This window comes from Xenopus tropicalis, chromosome 3, assembly GCF_000004195.4.
Source record: "Xenopus tropicalis strain Nigerian chromosome 3, UCB_Xtro_10.0, whole genome shotgun sequence".
In the NCBI taxonomy this organism is placed as follows: Eukaryota; Metazoa; Chordata; class Amphibia; order Anura; family Pipidae; genus Xenopus; species Xenopus tropicalis.
In genome coordinates, this window is record NC_030679.2 from 44,768,187 (window position 1) to 44,783,630 (window position 15,444).

At 37.4% G+C, this 15,444-nt stretch overlaps 1 protein-coding gene across 1 annotated transcript; it reads left to right on the top strand.

Annotated features, from left to right (window-relative positions):
• Positions 1–1,463: 1,463 nt before the first annotated feature.
• On the top strand, positions 1,464–12,354 carry LOC108646272. Its single transcript, XM_018092746.2, has 10 exons — positions 1,464–1,595; positions 1,903–1,961; positions 2,329–2,391; positions 3,092–3,148; positions 4,440–4,490; positions 5,064–5,129; positions 7,924–7,971; positions 8,380–8,403; positions 9,476–9,505; positions 12,169–12,354. The coding sequence occupies exons 1-10, from the start codon at positions 1,547–1,549 to the stop codon at positions 12,181–12,183; spliced, it is 462 nt and encodes a 153-aa protein (XP_017948235.2). The 5' UTR covers positions 1,464–1,546; the 3' UTR covers positions 12,184–12,354.
• Positions 12,355–15,444: the final 3,090 nt, after the last annotated feature.

A 15,444-nucleotide genomic window follows, 5' to 3' on the forward strand; every position in this document is an offset into this window, starting at 1 on the left:
TCGGGAGTGCCCATACACAGGCCGATTAGCTGCCGAATCTGTCCAAAGGACTGAGTTCAGAATTTCTGCTGTCTCCTGTTTTATGACAGTGGATTTGGGGGTATGGCCAAAGCTAAAAAACTGGATTCAGTGCATTCCTAGTTATGATCACTGTTCCCTAAATGCTCACCCACACAAATGTAAAAGGTGAGTCCAGTATTATTAGATATCACCAGGTCCAAAAGACAACCCTTCCGAGCAGGTTCTTGAACTGAAAGAAATAAAAAGTTGCCATTTAACATATTTACTAACCTACTGCCTTTTTCTGACTTGGCCACCCCATTACTTTAGTCAATGTCTGGATAATTAAAGCCCCCAGTAAGTGAGAGCAGCACAGATCATGTGCTATGAATCAGCAGAAAAGAAAATAGAGATCTACTGGGGGCATCCTTAGAGGCACTGCTATAGAGTGGTGCTTGCCTTGGGTCTGTAAATAAAAAATGGTCATCACTTCTAGCCTACTTTGTTGCTAAGCTTTAGTTCTCCTTTAAAGATCAATAGGGAATTATAGTGCAGTTGTGCTGTTGATCTGTAACACTTCATATAAAATAATGGGTTTGGCTGACAGTCAGAAAAGTATTAAGTATTATTAAACGTGTTAGGCATTTGGATTTTTTAATTAAATCTGCTAGTAAATTGTTAACTACATATGGCAATATGTTTTAACTCCATCTAGACAAATCACTACCTCATTTTAAATGTCTGTTCGCCTTGCTTATCTTTGTTAAGACTTTTAACTGCAATAGAACAATCACAACATGAGAAATATCTAACCAGCTTTTATAAAAAAATCTCTATATGATACTTTCTATATGCCAATATAGTCCTGTGCTGTCTAAGGCAGTGGTGGTAACTATAGTTAAGAAGTTAAAAAAATATTTAAAAAAAATCCCCCCTGCCCGGCCACTCTCTTACCTCTCGGGGAGTGGGCAGTAGATGGGTGGGGTGCTAGGAAAAAGTGGCTGTGCACCAGGCCCCTCCAAAAAATTTTCTTGCGGTGGGGCCCAGTGCTAACTTGTTATGCTGCTGGTGAGCTGCTGGTCAACTGCATATAATACCTGGCGCAGAGCTTTCAGGCCATATCTTTGTATTGTTAACTAGTGTGCAGTGTCTTACAATAAACAAATTTTAGCATGTTTGAATGAAAAGAAGTGTCAAAAGGGGAAACTCAATATGCTGAGGAAATTTAGCAGACCTGAATCTTGTTTAATGTGATCTTTTGTAATTCATAAGAAGGAGGGATGAAAAATGGAATTGTGTTGTTTAAGTCATCAAACAGAAGTATAACTGTTTGCTTTTCCATGTGAATTGTAAATAGCAGGAATGTATTTAGAATAAACATTTTAATGACTTGGCATTGTAACAAAGACAGCACCATCATCTTTGATGTCACATAAACACATTCCTACAGTATAAATATCACGCTTCTGTCAAGTATACACTCACACCTTCAGATACACCTTGAATACACTATTTGGAGACTCAGTAGGCACCAAACTCAGGCACCATGAAGATAGCAGTGGCTTTTCTTTTAGTGGCTCTAAGCAGTTGCTTTGGTAAGATATGTTCCATCTACTTTATCCATGAATTAATATAAACAGAGCTAGAAAAGCAATTGCAAATGTATAACCGTTTTCTAATTATTTTGTTTTTTCAAATCTACCAAACCTATCCATAATGTTTTGATTCTGCTATATATACCTGTATATATAAGACATGTATTAATGTTTCAGAGGTACTTGCTGTATGGCATGGACATTATGTACTATATCTTCTCAGTCTTCTCAGTTCCTCTTTTACATTTCAACTTTCTAATCATCTTATTTTATTTCTTATTTAAAACATTTCCTTCCTTCTATATAGATTCTTCTACTGCTACTTTAGATCCTGAGCTGGCGAAATGCTTAAACGCACTTGTGCAGGTGGGTAATTCATTTTATTGTACTTGTAATACTTGTATTACTCTCACCTGCCAATTTAAAATAGTTTTAGAAAGAACAGTGAAAATGTTTTGTAAATCTCAAACAAAAAGGCAGTTACTCTAACTACTGTATGGCAGAATCTGGCTCATTTAGATGTGTTGGGATTTTACATGTGCAACAATGGAATCATCTAGACACAAGATTACATGGTGTCATTCTAGCTCAGACATTGATTCCTTGCTTCCATTCTATTCTCGAAGAACAACATGCAAGTTCAATTGTTTTAATAACTGCATTTCAAGATTTGTTTTAATGTAACTTCCAACTCAAACCAAACTAATTTACAGAGTTTCCTTTATTTTTTCAGAAAGACCTACCTGGAACTGTGGACAAGCTCATAGATATACTATGTCTTTACCAACAAGGAAAGGTATAAAAATGCAATATATAAATAGAATGTATATATATTTTCTTTTGCAATAAAGTGCACTTAAATTCACTGTCTAATTTCCATATCAATACAAACAAAAGATACTGAATATTGTACCTACGTGCTATCCAGAACACCTGTCACAGAATTAATGCTGTTTCATAAATGTAAGCTTCCCAGATACACATATATTTATAAGCATTTAATGTTATGGTTTGCACAACCAATTTATGTTTATGCATATTGAGTCAAAGACAGATGCGCTAATATATCATTTCTGAAGTTGCTATAGAGTGGGTTTGATTACCATTTGTTTGCACTTTACACACTGCCTTTCATTCTATTTGAATTGATTCTGTGCTTCAGTGCTGCCTGGGTTTAGCCTTGCTGTATTTATTAGGACCCCCCTTCCACCCCACTACCCAACCCTAACTCTTTATGGAGCAAATATGGACACAGGCCTTTACTCACCACCTGTCCTTTCATAAATGTTAAGGACAGGTCAGGCCTGTACTCATGAGTGCTGTGCTCTGTACCATTCCCATGGTTATAGTAAATGACCCCAATATAGTGCTGCATTTTCTGCAGTTTGATGTAATCCAGTTTACATTTTAAATATAGCAGTTTTAAGCAGCTATTGCCTTTAAATGTTTTTATGCAATTATATTTAGGAGCCAGCTTTTTTTTCTAATTTTTGCAGGATGAAAATAATTCGGAATTATTCAGACAGTTTCTTACACAACTGGATACATTACTGGTAATGGATGCTTTTGTGCAAATCTCAGCATGTATCATTCCGTTTTGTCTATATGATATTTAATGCACCTAGCATATACAATAAGAAATTTGAGGGGGCATGAAGCTACACCTAGGATGGCAAATACTGGAAGAACCTTATGTATTTTTATCCTATATCGTATGTTTTCCCTTTTGCTCTTCAGTTCCCACACCTCTGTTTAGTATAGGCTTAAATCTCTTAAATCTTCCACTTTTGCACTTCCAAGACATCCTGGGGCTCATTTATCAAAACTGGGCAAATTTGCCCATGGGCAGTAACCTATAGCAACCAATCAGTGACTTGCTTTTTTCAGCCAGCCGCAGGTAGAACAATCAGTGCAACAATTTGATTGGTTGCCATAGGTTACTGTCCATGGACAAGTTTGCCCAGTGTTGATAAATGCCCGCCCCCCTCTCTTTATTCCCTTTTATTCTTTTACATTTATTTGCTGGTGCATAATATTTCCCTTAAAAATACATACTGCTTTCACCCAATTTGGCTCATCCATACTAGCAACAAGTAGCAATTTTTCAGTTGTGTCAATTTTTAAAACATGCTCTCCTACAACGGTGCTATGTACCCAACTTTCCTTGTATGTATGTATGTATCCTTTTGGGGATTGTACTTATAGTGATTCCTCTGGTGTTTGAAATTGCACCAGTTGAATCCCTATCAATTAAAGAGTGCGTCATTGTAAAACTATGTCACACCCGCTTGCTGTCCAGTATGCAGGTGGCGCCCACTAGTGCAACAAGTCCTAGCCAGTAGAAATCCCCAAATCACTGGTAATTTGTAACTTTTTGCACTCCAGTAAAAATCTAATAGCAAAACATTTCAAGTTGTGTTCCATTGATACTGAATAGAAATATATAGGGCCAGATTCAGTTGAGTGAGAAATAGGTTTATCACATGAAAACCAATTGAGATCCAATTTAAGATGCAATTCAATTGAGAAAAACTTATCTCAAGGTTTAGCACATCAAAACTCTGTTGCAGTCTATGGGAAAAAAATCCTTTTTTTTCCTTGAATTGAATCTCGTAAAACCAGGAGATAATTTTTTTTCTCACTGAATTGATTCTGGCCCATAATGTCATATAAAGCTTGTAGGTGATGGAAATTGTAGTAATATGTAGAAATAAACACAGTTATGTCATTTTACTTTATTATAAAGGTTGTATGTAGCAAAAAAAGCCTATTTTGATAACTGTCCAAATTCAGCTTTGTTTGCAAATTGTATATAAGTCCACATTGTCTTTTAATACTTTGCAGGCTACAGGAGGCTGTTCCCTTGATAAAATTCTGGGCACACAAGATGTTCTGGTAGCTTATCTTTATGTTTCTATTTTAAAATATTCAAACTGTAAACCAAATACTTACAAGAGTCATACTGTATCTAATAAAATAAGTTGTGGTGAAAATTAGTGGCAAAAGACTTGAGAAAAACTCTCATTGACTTCAGTGCATTTGGCATTTTAACTTTAATGTGTTCCACATATCTTTGCTGGGGTTTTGTGAATTTTTTGGCAAAGCAAAATGGGCAAAATCACTAAATGTAACAGCTTGATTAAGAGCATTTCTCTCCACTAGGAATTAGAAAAAAACTGTGAATTTCTAAAAGACTGAACTTACATGGTTTGTTACTGTACCTTCAAATCTAGTTGTGCAGGTTTCACCTTTATATAACAATGCAGTACAGATACTTACTAATACATGGTAGGAGACTCCACTGAATTCCAAACACAGTTTTAAAAGACTTGTATTGTTTACTCTTTGATTTCTGGGGTAAAATATAGTTTTTACAGAGATATTTAATAACTGTAGGTTACACTGAAAAGGTATTTGTGCTTGTTTACATGGAATTGTCTGTAATATGAGATGTTTTCATTCTACTAGCAAACTTCTGCTGATAAAATTGGGGATGTTGCTCGTAGTGTTGGACAGAAGCTCCTTGATACTCTGGTAAATATTTAAATATCTCAGCCTGAGTACATAAAATTTCCCTTTGCATTTCATATTCAATGTATATTCAAATGTATATAGTAAGGTATAACAACATGATATTCAATTTTTATAATTTGACCACTGAAAAACACCAAATATTTTAACTGTTATAAACAATGGCAGTTCGAATTGCTTGGCAACTTTTTATTTAATTATTATTCAGACTTCTGTCTTTTCTCTTTATTCTACTAACTGTGATAAAAAAAAAATATACCCTAAGGGGCCGATTCATTAAAGTCTGAAATACGAGTACAGTTACGAAAATTTGCATTAAACACAAAAATTTCTAATGTGCATTAATTTTGGTGGTAAACGACACGAAAACCTTTTTTGACTTTGAACCTTCAGTGCTTGATTTTGGAAGCCTCCCATAGGACTCAATGATGCTCTGCAGCTCCAACCCGGCCCAAGGAAAGCCTCCCATAGGGCTCAATGGCACTCTGCAGCTCCAACCTGGCCCAAGGAAAGTCTCCCATAGGGCTCAATGGCACTCTGCAGCTCCAACCTGGCCCAAGGAAAGCCTCCCATAGGGCTCAATGGCACTCTGCAGCTCCAACCTGGCAAAAAGAAAGTCTCCCATAGGGCTCAATGGCACTCTGCAGCTCCAACCTGGCCCAAGGAAAGTCTCCCATAGGGCTCAATGGCACTCTGCAGCTCCAACCTGGCCCAAGGAAAGTCTCCCATAGGGCTCAATGGCACTCTGCAGCTCCAACCTGGCCCAAGGAAAGTCTCCCATAGGGCTCAATGGCACTCTGCAGCTCCAACCTGGCCCAAGGAAAGCCTCCCATAGGGCTCAATGGCACTCTGCAGCTCCAACCTGGCCCAAGGAAAGTCTCCCATAGGGCTCAATGGCACCCTGCAGCTCCAACCTGGCCCAAGGAAAGTCTCCCATAGGGCTCAATGGCACTCTGCAGCTCCAACCTGGCCCAAGGAAAGTCTCCCACAGGAATCAATGACACTCTGCAGCTCCAACCTGGCCCAAGGAAAGTCTCCCACAGGAATCAATGACACTCTGCAGCTCCAATCTGGCCCAAGGAAAGTCATGATACCGAAGCTTAAATGAATCTGAAACTTTTGTACTCATTGCGACAAATACGATTTTGTAGCACAAATTGACCAAAGTACAAAAAAGTTGCGGAAATTAACTAAAAAGTCACCGAAAATACGCACAGTTCTAAAAGTTAGAAATAATAGAATTTTTTTTCTGTTTGTAACCAATTGTACATTGATAAATGGGCCCCTTTGACTTATGTACACAGGGCTAATACATACATGACTACCGCACAGACACAGTCTCTCTGCCTTTTTATGACCAGTTTAATTGATATTGCTAAATAGCGTAGGAATAAGAATCAATTACAATTGATCATTTTAAGTATTTTCCTTACTGGATCTTTACCCCCTTTTAAAGGAAATTAAACCCTAAGTAAAGAAGTAAGGCAGAAATGTTGTACATTATGTTTTGGGTTCCTGTACCGGCCCAAGGCAACCTCAACCCTTTAGCAGGGAAGATCTGTGCCTCCAAAGATGCCCCAGTAGCTCCCCATCTTCTTTTCTGCTGATTCCCTGCACATGCTCTGTGCTGCTGTCACTTACTGAGCTTAGGGACCGACTCACAATATACTGTATATATAGAATATAAATATTACAATATAAGGCTGACTAGTAATCACAGACACTTTCCAAGATGGTGACGTGAGTTTGAAGGCCTGGATCATTACTGCTATTGAGATGTTAAAACTTTAGTCTGGTGCAGTAAGTACAGTTTATAAAATAATGCATTTCTAGCCATATTCATTTTTAGGGTTTAGTTCTCCTTTAAGGAGAACACCCCTCCCAGTCTATAACAATTCAATTCAAAAGAGATACAGTGGCTTATTTAGTATCACTTTATTAATTAGTAAAAACACAGGGGTAAGTAATTGATACTAAATAATACACTGGATCTGTCTTTTGAATTGATTTGTAGTTTAGGAACAAGATTCTGCTCATATCTGGAAAGGATTCTGCCTTTCAATAACTAGTGAGAAAGTAGCATTAGAGCACATTGGACTTACTTCTAGCCCAGAACTGAAAAGTTCTGCCACACTAAGGGGGCATTTACTAACATTAAGATTTGGATTTTTTTTAGCGTCAAAACTCAAAATAAGCCACAGAAAAAAAACCGTTTTTCGAGATTTACTAAGCATAAAAACGGCTAAAAATCTGACAATTTGCCACCTAAAACTTTACGAGAAGTCACTGGCAAATGTCCCTTCCCTTGAGGATCCTTCTTTGCTTCTAAACTTTAGAGATTTTCAGATTTTTGACGCTGGATTTTTGTGCGACAGTTCAAAAAAGTAGAGGTTTCTATGTGACAATTCTAAAGAAGTTGCAGTTTCTGTGACTTTTCCCGCACGTACTTTTTTCAGTTCAGACTTTTTAGTAAATGTCAGGCATTCACGAAATTCGTTTATTTGAATTTTTAAAAAGAAAAAAAATGATTAAATCTGCCCCTAAATCTGAGCATGCAGATTAAACCACTAAGCATTCTGGTAAATGTGGGTAGAACTGGTTGCTAAATTAGCGCTTAACATTTACTTCATGAAATGTCAAATGCAAAATACATCATTTCCCCAATACACTGCATTAGAATGTATTTGTAACCTTATTTGGGCATTACCCCATGGAGGAGTGGACATATAGTACAGGAACTTCAATTTTAAGAATTAAAAAGCTCATGTTTTAAACTAACTTTTTGTGTGTTTATTAGGCTACTATTCCAGTTCTTGGAACAGTTTTCAATGGAATATGTCCAACGGTAAGGGAAAAAATGTCATATAAACCTGACGTGTTATTTTTATTATCTTTGATTAATATAGCACTGACCTACCAGAAATACTATGCAATATTTACCACCCAATTAAGTATTTGGATTCAACTATTATTATAACCAGGCATGTTCATTTGACATATCTATATTAGGTGACAGACAGAGAGTCGGATAGATACAGTAGATAGACTGATAGAAGAATTAAATTGAATGAATTAGTAAATACATTTGCATATACTATATTTGCTCCCATACACCTTTAGACATTCCACTAAATACATTACAGCAAAAAGCAGAGGATAAATTGCTGTCATTTCAAGAAAATTTTACAGCCAAAATAAGCAGCTATGTAAAAAAATACATATAAAATGCAATTTATTTGTTTCCATTTATTAGGGCAAAAGCTTGCAAGGTCTATTGGTAAGTGGCCACCAATTTTGTTCATTGTTCCTTCATTGTTCTAAAATGGCCATAATATTATTTTCCTTTGTATTATTAACATTCTGCAGTTTTTTCTTACTTAAGTCACTACTTTTTTTGTTTTTGTAAACCAATCTACAATAGTGATACAAAACAATGTTCCAAAAACGACTTCATTTTTCCAAACAGTAGAAACAAATTTTATGCCTACATAAGGACATATATATGGTATATATATATATATGGAATTGTTGCTTTAAAGCATTTCATTGCTTATTGTACTTTACTGTTTTAATGTATAGCCATTTAATCATAAGAGCTCTGTTTATTTTTCATTGTTCCCTTCATTTTTTTATGAAGGCCAATTTTGTTTTTGTAAACCAATCTACAATTGTGAAACAATAACAACGTTCCAAAAACTACTTCATTTTTCCAACCAGTAGAAACATTTTTTATGCCTACTTAAGGACTTATATATGTTATAAATATATATATCTTTATGAAATTGTTGCTTTAAAACATTTTATTGCTTACTGTACTTTACTGTTTTAATGCAAAGCCATTTACTCATAAGAGCTTTGTTTATTTTTCTTACAAATTGATCTGAAAGCTAAATCGAATTTTTTTTGCATAAAATGCAGAACATTTTTTAGGCTGCACTCAGGGTCAGACTGGGGGTGCAGGGACCACTGGGGCTGCCACCCCAGGGGTCCCTGCCATGCCCTCTACCCCCCCTTGGTGTCCCCGCCACCCGCCTAACCCCCTTTCCCCAGCATGGGTACTTTATTCTTACCTTCTGCGCATTGGGGGAGGGAGATATATGGCCCGGGGGAGTGCCAGCTGGGGTTGGGCCGGTGTATCACTGGATTTTTTCCCGGTGCCCCGCCGGCCCAGTTCGACCCTGGCTGCACTAAAGGTTTAATGAAAAGTGAAACAAAATAAATTGATATTTTCAAATGTTCGCTTTCATCTGTTGGATTTTAATGAACCTTTGCCACAACATTCCTTGTGGTTAGTTTAGAACTAGGAACGGCATTCCCTTTAAATATAATAGCTTTACATATTTTTACAGGGAGACGTTACTAAAGTAATTGGCGGATTGGTAAGAAATTCATTAGTCTGTGCTTGTCACATGACTCGTTTATTTACACTGTAAATTTATACTGTAGTAATACGTTAATGACAACATGTATCCAGTTGTTTGTGAAATATCGTTGTTAGCATATTTAAGTGCCCATTATCCCTAAGGGTTATTTCACCTTTAAACTAATTTTTATTTAGATGCACAATGAGTGATATTCTGAGACAGTTTACAATATATATACAGTATATATATATATATATATATATTTTTTTTTTTCTTTTTGTAGATTTTGAATTATATAGCTTTTAATTCAGCAGCTATCAATTTTGGAATTTCAGCAGCTGTCTTATTGCCAGGGTCCATATTTAGAAATCAGACATCAGTTTTATTGAAAGGGCCTACATAAATAGCTATGTAATAAACATGATAACAATAAAATTGCTGTCTCACAGAGCGACCCCCCCCCCACTTTTGGAAACAGGAAATCAAATGATCAAAAACTTGAATAAAAAACAAACTGATGACCGATTGAAAAGATGCTAAGAATAGAACATTCCATAATATCCTAGAAGTTAATTTAAAGTGGAATTAACCCTTTGATATGTGCATCAATCTAATCTCCCATGATTATCTTATTTTGAATGCAGTAGAACAGATACAGTAGAGCAGATCTAGATATATAGTTTGGCTTCATGCACAAACCCATTACTACTAAGTGGGCACACACATGAATAATATATATTGTATGTAATTTTACAACTTGGCCTAAATGGAAACTGTTTAAGGAATCCTGTAAATAAAATCTAAACTTAAACCATATAAAAAATGGAAAGATATTTTCTTATTACTAAAAAACAAAACCATGAAATGATTTGATATGCATGTTGGTTTCCCAGTATAATATTTATTACCTACCTACATAGTAACATATTAAGTTAGGTTGAAAGAAGACACAGGTCCATCAAGTTCAACCTTAATGCCTATATATAACCTGCCTAACTGCTAGTTTATCCAGAGGAAGCAAAAAACCTGAAGCCTCTCTAATTTGCTGCAGAGGGGAAAAAAATCCTTCCTGACTCCAAGATGGCAATTGGACCAGTCCCTGGATCACCTTGTACTAAGAGCTATCTCCCATACCCCTGTATTCCCTCACTTGTACTGACAGCTATCTCCCATACCCCTGTATTCCCTCACTTGTACTAAGAGCTATCTCCACTACCCCTGTATTCCCTCACTTGTACTGAGAGCTATCTCCCATACCCCTGTATTCCCTCACTTGTACTGAGAGCTATCTCCCATAACCCTGTATTCCCTCACTTGTACTGAGAGCTATCTCCCATAACCCTGTATTCCCTCTCCCATACCCCTGTATTCCCTCACTTGTACTGAGAGCTATCTCCCATACCCCTGTATTCCCTCACTTGTACTAAGAGCTATCTCCACTACCCCTGTATTCCCTCACTTGTACTGAGAGCTATCTCCCCTACCCCTGTATTCCCTCACTTGTACTAAGAGCTATCTCCCATAACCCTGTCTTCCCTCACTTGTACTGAGAGCTATCTCCCATAACCCTGTATTCCCTCACTTGTACTGAGAGCTATCTCCCATAACCCTGTATTCCCTCACTTGTACTGAGAGCTATCTCCCATAACCCTGTATTCCCTCACTTGTACTGAGAGCTATCTCCCATAACCCTGTATTCCCTCACTTGTACTGAGAGCTATCTCCCATAACCCTGTATTCCCTCACTTGTACTGAGAGCTATCTCCCATAACCCTGTATTCCCTCACTTGTACTGAGAGCTATCTCCCCATACCCCTGTATTCCCTCACTTGTACTGAGAGCTATCTCCCCATACCCCTGTATTCCCTCACTTGTACTGAGAGCTATCTCCCATAACCCTGTATTCCCTCACTTGTACTGAGAGCTATCTCCCATAACCCTGTATTCCCTCACTTGTACTGAGAGCTATCTCCCCATACCCCTGTATTCCCTCACTTGTACTGAGAGCTATCTCCCATAACCCTGTATTCCCTCACTTGTACTGAGAGCTATCTCCCATAACCCTGTATTCCCTCACTTGTACTGAGAGCTATCTCCCCATACCCCTGTATTCCCTCACTTGTACTGAGAGCTATCTCCCATACCCCTGTATTCCCTCACTTGTACTGAGAGCTATCTCCCATAACCCTGTATTCCCTCACTTGTACTGAGAGCTATCTCCCATAACCCTGTATTCCCTCACTTGTACTGAGAGCTATCTCCCATACCCCTGTATTCCCTCACTTGTACTAAGAGCTATCTCCCCTACCCCTGTATTCCCTCACTTGTACTGAGAGCTATCTCCCATAACCCTGTATTCCCTCACTTGTACTAAGAGCTATCTCCCATAACCCTGTATTCCCTCACTTGTACTAAGAGCTATCTCCCCTACCCCTGTATTCCCTCACTTGTACTAAGAGCTATCTCCCATAACCCTGCCACATACCTGTCACAAAATGTTCTCATTTGCGCTGATTTTAAACATTAAATTTACTGTGAATCATGCAGAACTGTTGATCATAATTGTGTTTATTATATCCCTCCACTCTTAAAAATCAAATCTCCATGTAAAAGGCTTTTTATCTCATACCTTGAATAGTCTTTAATAATAAATCATTTTTCCTTTTTTTTCTTTCTAGGGTTTCAAGCGCTAAACATGTCTACGCTGCTAATGGGTCGCTTGATTTCTTTCCATGACCAGCGTAGCCAGCTAATAATGCCAGCCATAATGCTGCATACTTTTGTCTTTTGAAGTTCTCTTTGAAATGACTGCTTGCAAAATGTAATCGCCTTAATAATTACCAATAAACTGCATCTGAAAAAAGGAGGCTGGTTATTTTTTTTCAGGATAACATACTATGGGTATTATTTGTATTTGGAAATATATAAATTGGCATTCTATTGGGAGAATGTAATAAAAGTAAACGGAAAAAAATGTGCACAAATAAGAATAAAAAATTTGCATTTCGCAATGTTGACTGTTATTGCATTGCGAATTTTATTTGCACTTTGCAAACTTTTTAAGGCATGTTTAAAGGTGGTGTAATCTTTTGGAGCAAACTTAAAACCTTTTTCATTAAGATGTTTTATTACATACACTGCGTATGCAAAAGGCAAAGATAAACGATACAATTTGTACACTTTCTTCTACTGTGGGAAGTGGTCGCTAAACATTTGGGCAACAGTATTATTAAGCCCATATTAAATTTGTGAAAAATATGTTGTCACAGAGGCATACATTTTCACATTGTGAATTATTTTTCCGTTAACTACTTTTATTACATTTGCCCCTAAAATATAATTGGAGTCAATTTCTGTAGAACAAATAGTTAGCAATCAAAGTTAATTAATTTGGGAAATTTTAGTTAAAATAAGAATAAAACAGTTTTCTTAATCTCTAAGCCCCCATTAATTTACATTACATACACTTTAACCCATTGGTTCTTAACTTTCTGGTATTACAGTTTTAGTTCAGCAATTCTACTACTTTAATGCCCAACATAACAGAATGCTTCTTCTGCTCAAATCAGTTTACCACACACTGACAGACAAAATATGTCCTTTGAAAAATGTGTCATTGTGTTAAACACCTTTTTGAGAGAGGGGTTATAAGTGGTAAGAAAGTATTAGGAATCTTTAGTAAATCTTTCCCATAGTCTGCAATTTTGAAACACTGATCCCATTTCTAGTGCACATATAGTGGCAAGCCTTGTGGTTTTATTGTGCTACTGTATGTAAGACTCAACTGAACACATTAGAATAAATGGTGCTTTGTTCAGAGCAATGCTGTCTGACTTCTGTGGTACAGAGGGTGAGGACCAATAATGGAAGCCAGTGTTCACTTGCTCCCTGTTTTTAAACCACACCCACTTTTAAACACACCCATGCTATCACAAGAATGTTTAAGTCCATATCCATATTAATGGTGGTAGTACACCCTGCTTTCTGCAGGGAAACAACCCATCACTCATATCTGCCATACCCTTAAATTCCTACACCTCCTCCACATAATTACACACCAGAACAAGCCTTGACTTGACTCTCCCCCATAGGCAGCATAGGGCAGACAGAGTATAGCACATAAAGGCAGAGTAGGGCAGGCAGAGTACAGAACACCCAGGCAGCATAGGGCAGCCGAAGAATGGCACACACAGGTAGGGTAGGGCAGGCAGATTATGGCACACACAGGCAGCATAGGACAGGCAAAGAATGGCACACACAGGCAGGGTAGGGCAGGCAGAGTATGGCACCCACAGGCAGCATAGGGCAGGCAAAGAATAGCACACAGGCAGCACAGGGCAGGCAGAGTATGACAGACACAGGCAGCATAGGGCAGGCACATGCAGAGAAGGGCAGGAAACAGGGACCATGCAAGTAAACCCATTAGGACCACACTACGAATAACAGTACATACTGTACTACATACAGCAACACCCCATTTTTGTGGGGTAAAAAACACAAAAAAATACATTGAACCCCCCAAAATCATATATTTTTGGAAAGTACACGTACAAATAGAATGGGCACCCATGTTTTTCTACTGCAAACTATGAAGTTCAATGCTTTCCCAAAATTGGTGGTTTGGAAGAAATACCTACAAATCACCTCAAAGCTTCCACTTTGAAGCACCTTATCTCCCACATAGCATTAGGTACTGTACCAAGAAAAAACATCCTAAATATGAAAGCCAAGTCACTGAACAGTTTGATGCCCATTGTGCATAGGATCACCAAAGTATCTGGCATTTAGGGACCCCAAAAGGAAGTTAGTGCATACGTATTTCATGGCATATAAATCAGATGGTGAATTTTTGGTTTGATCCCAGAGAACCTCATATTTTCAGAAAATACACATTCTGCCGAATGTAAAATGGATAAATGTCTTTGTATGGCAAAGTGCTAAATGTAGCGATTTTTATGTAATTTCAGAAAATTGTCTCAAAGCTTGCATTTTACCCTGTTCTATACCCCACATATCGTAACATACCAACAAAATCCATTCTGGATGCATGGCATGAACAGATTTACCAAACTATGTGGGGTACAGAGGCAGCCAAATGAAAATAGTGCATGTGTATTATGTGCCCCTCCCCAACACTACAGATACCCTAGGAAACCATATATTTTCTGAAAATACATCTTTCTACTAAAAATTACCAATCAACAAAGCTATGCTAAATGTAACGGTTTCATTAAATTTCTGAAAATCTTCACAAAGCTTGCATTTTATGCCTGATACATACCCCACATTTCATAACCTATCAACATAAAAAATGGCTAAAAATGTAATAAAATGACTAAAAATGCACCAAAATCACCAATAATACAGTGTAATATGAGCACCGAAATAACATACAAATGGAATTGCGCAGTGTGGTTAGAGAATATGCTATCTGAATTGGCAATAAAAAAAATTTCGGGCAAAAAACCCCTGATAATAAAACCCCTGCAATAAAAAATAAAATCACCAAAATTATGTAAGTGTGTAAGAGTGTGTGTACGCTTGGTAAAATGTGTGTTTGCATGTGTGTGTGCAAGTATGTGAAGTCAGGCTGAAACATTATGGAATATGCTAGTAAATTACTGCTTTGTACATGTGCACACTTTTAATCACTTTATCTATAAAGGGACACTGGATGGATACACCCATAGCTATTTATACAGTTTAGGCTGGTTAGCACTCAGCAGAAACCGTTTCCTGGAGGGGGGGGAGGTTATAAAGCACATTGGGGTGCAAATCTAGTCATAGATTTCTTTACCCTTTCTTAGTTAGTTAGCCACTTTAGTTTCCTACACCGAGTCTTTACACTATTCTGTTTTTTCTGTAACCACTCAGCAAAACAGTTTTCAGGGCTCTGTGCCATAATATTACACATTAGCTATATTGTTTACATCATTAATACCATTGTATGCAGC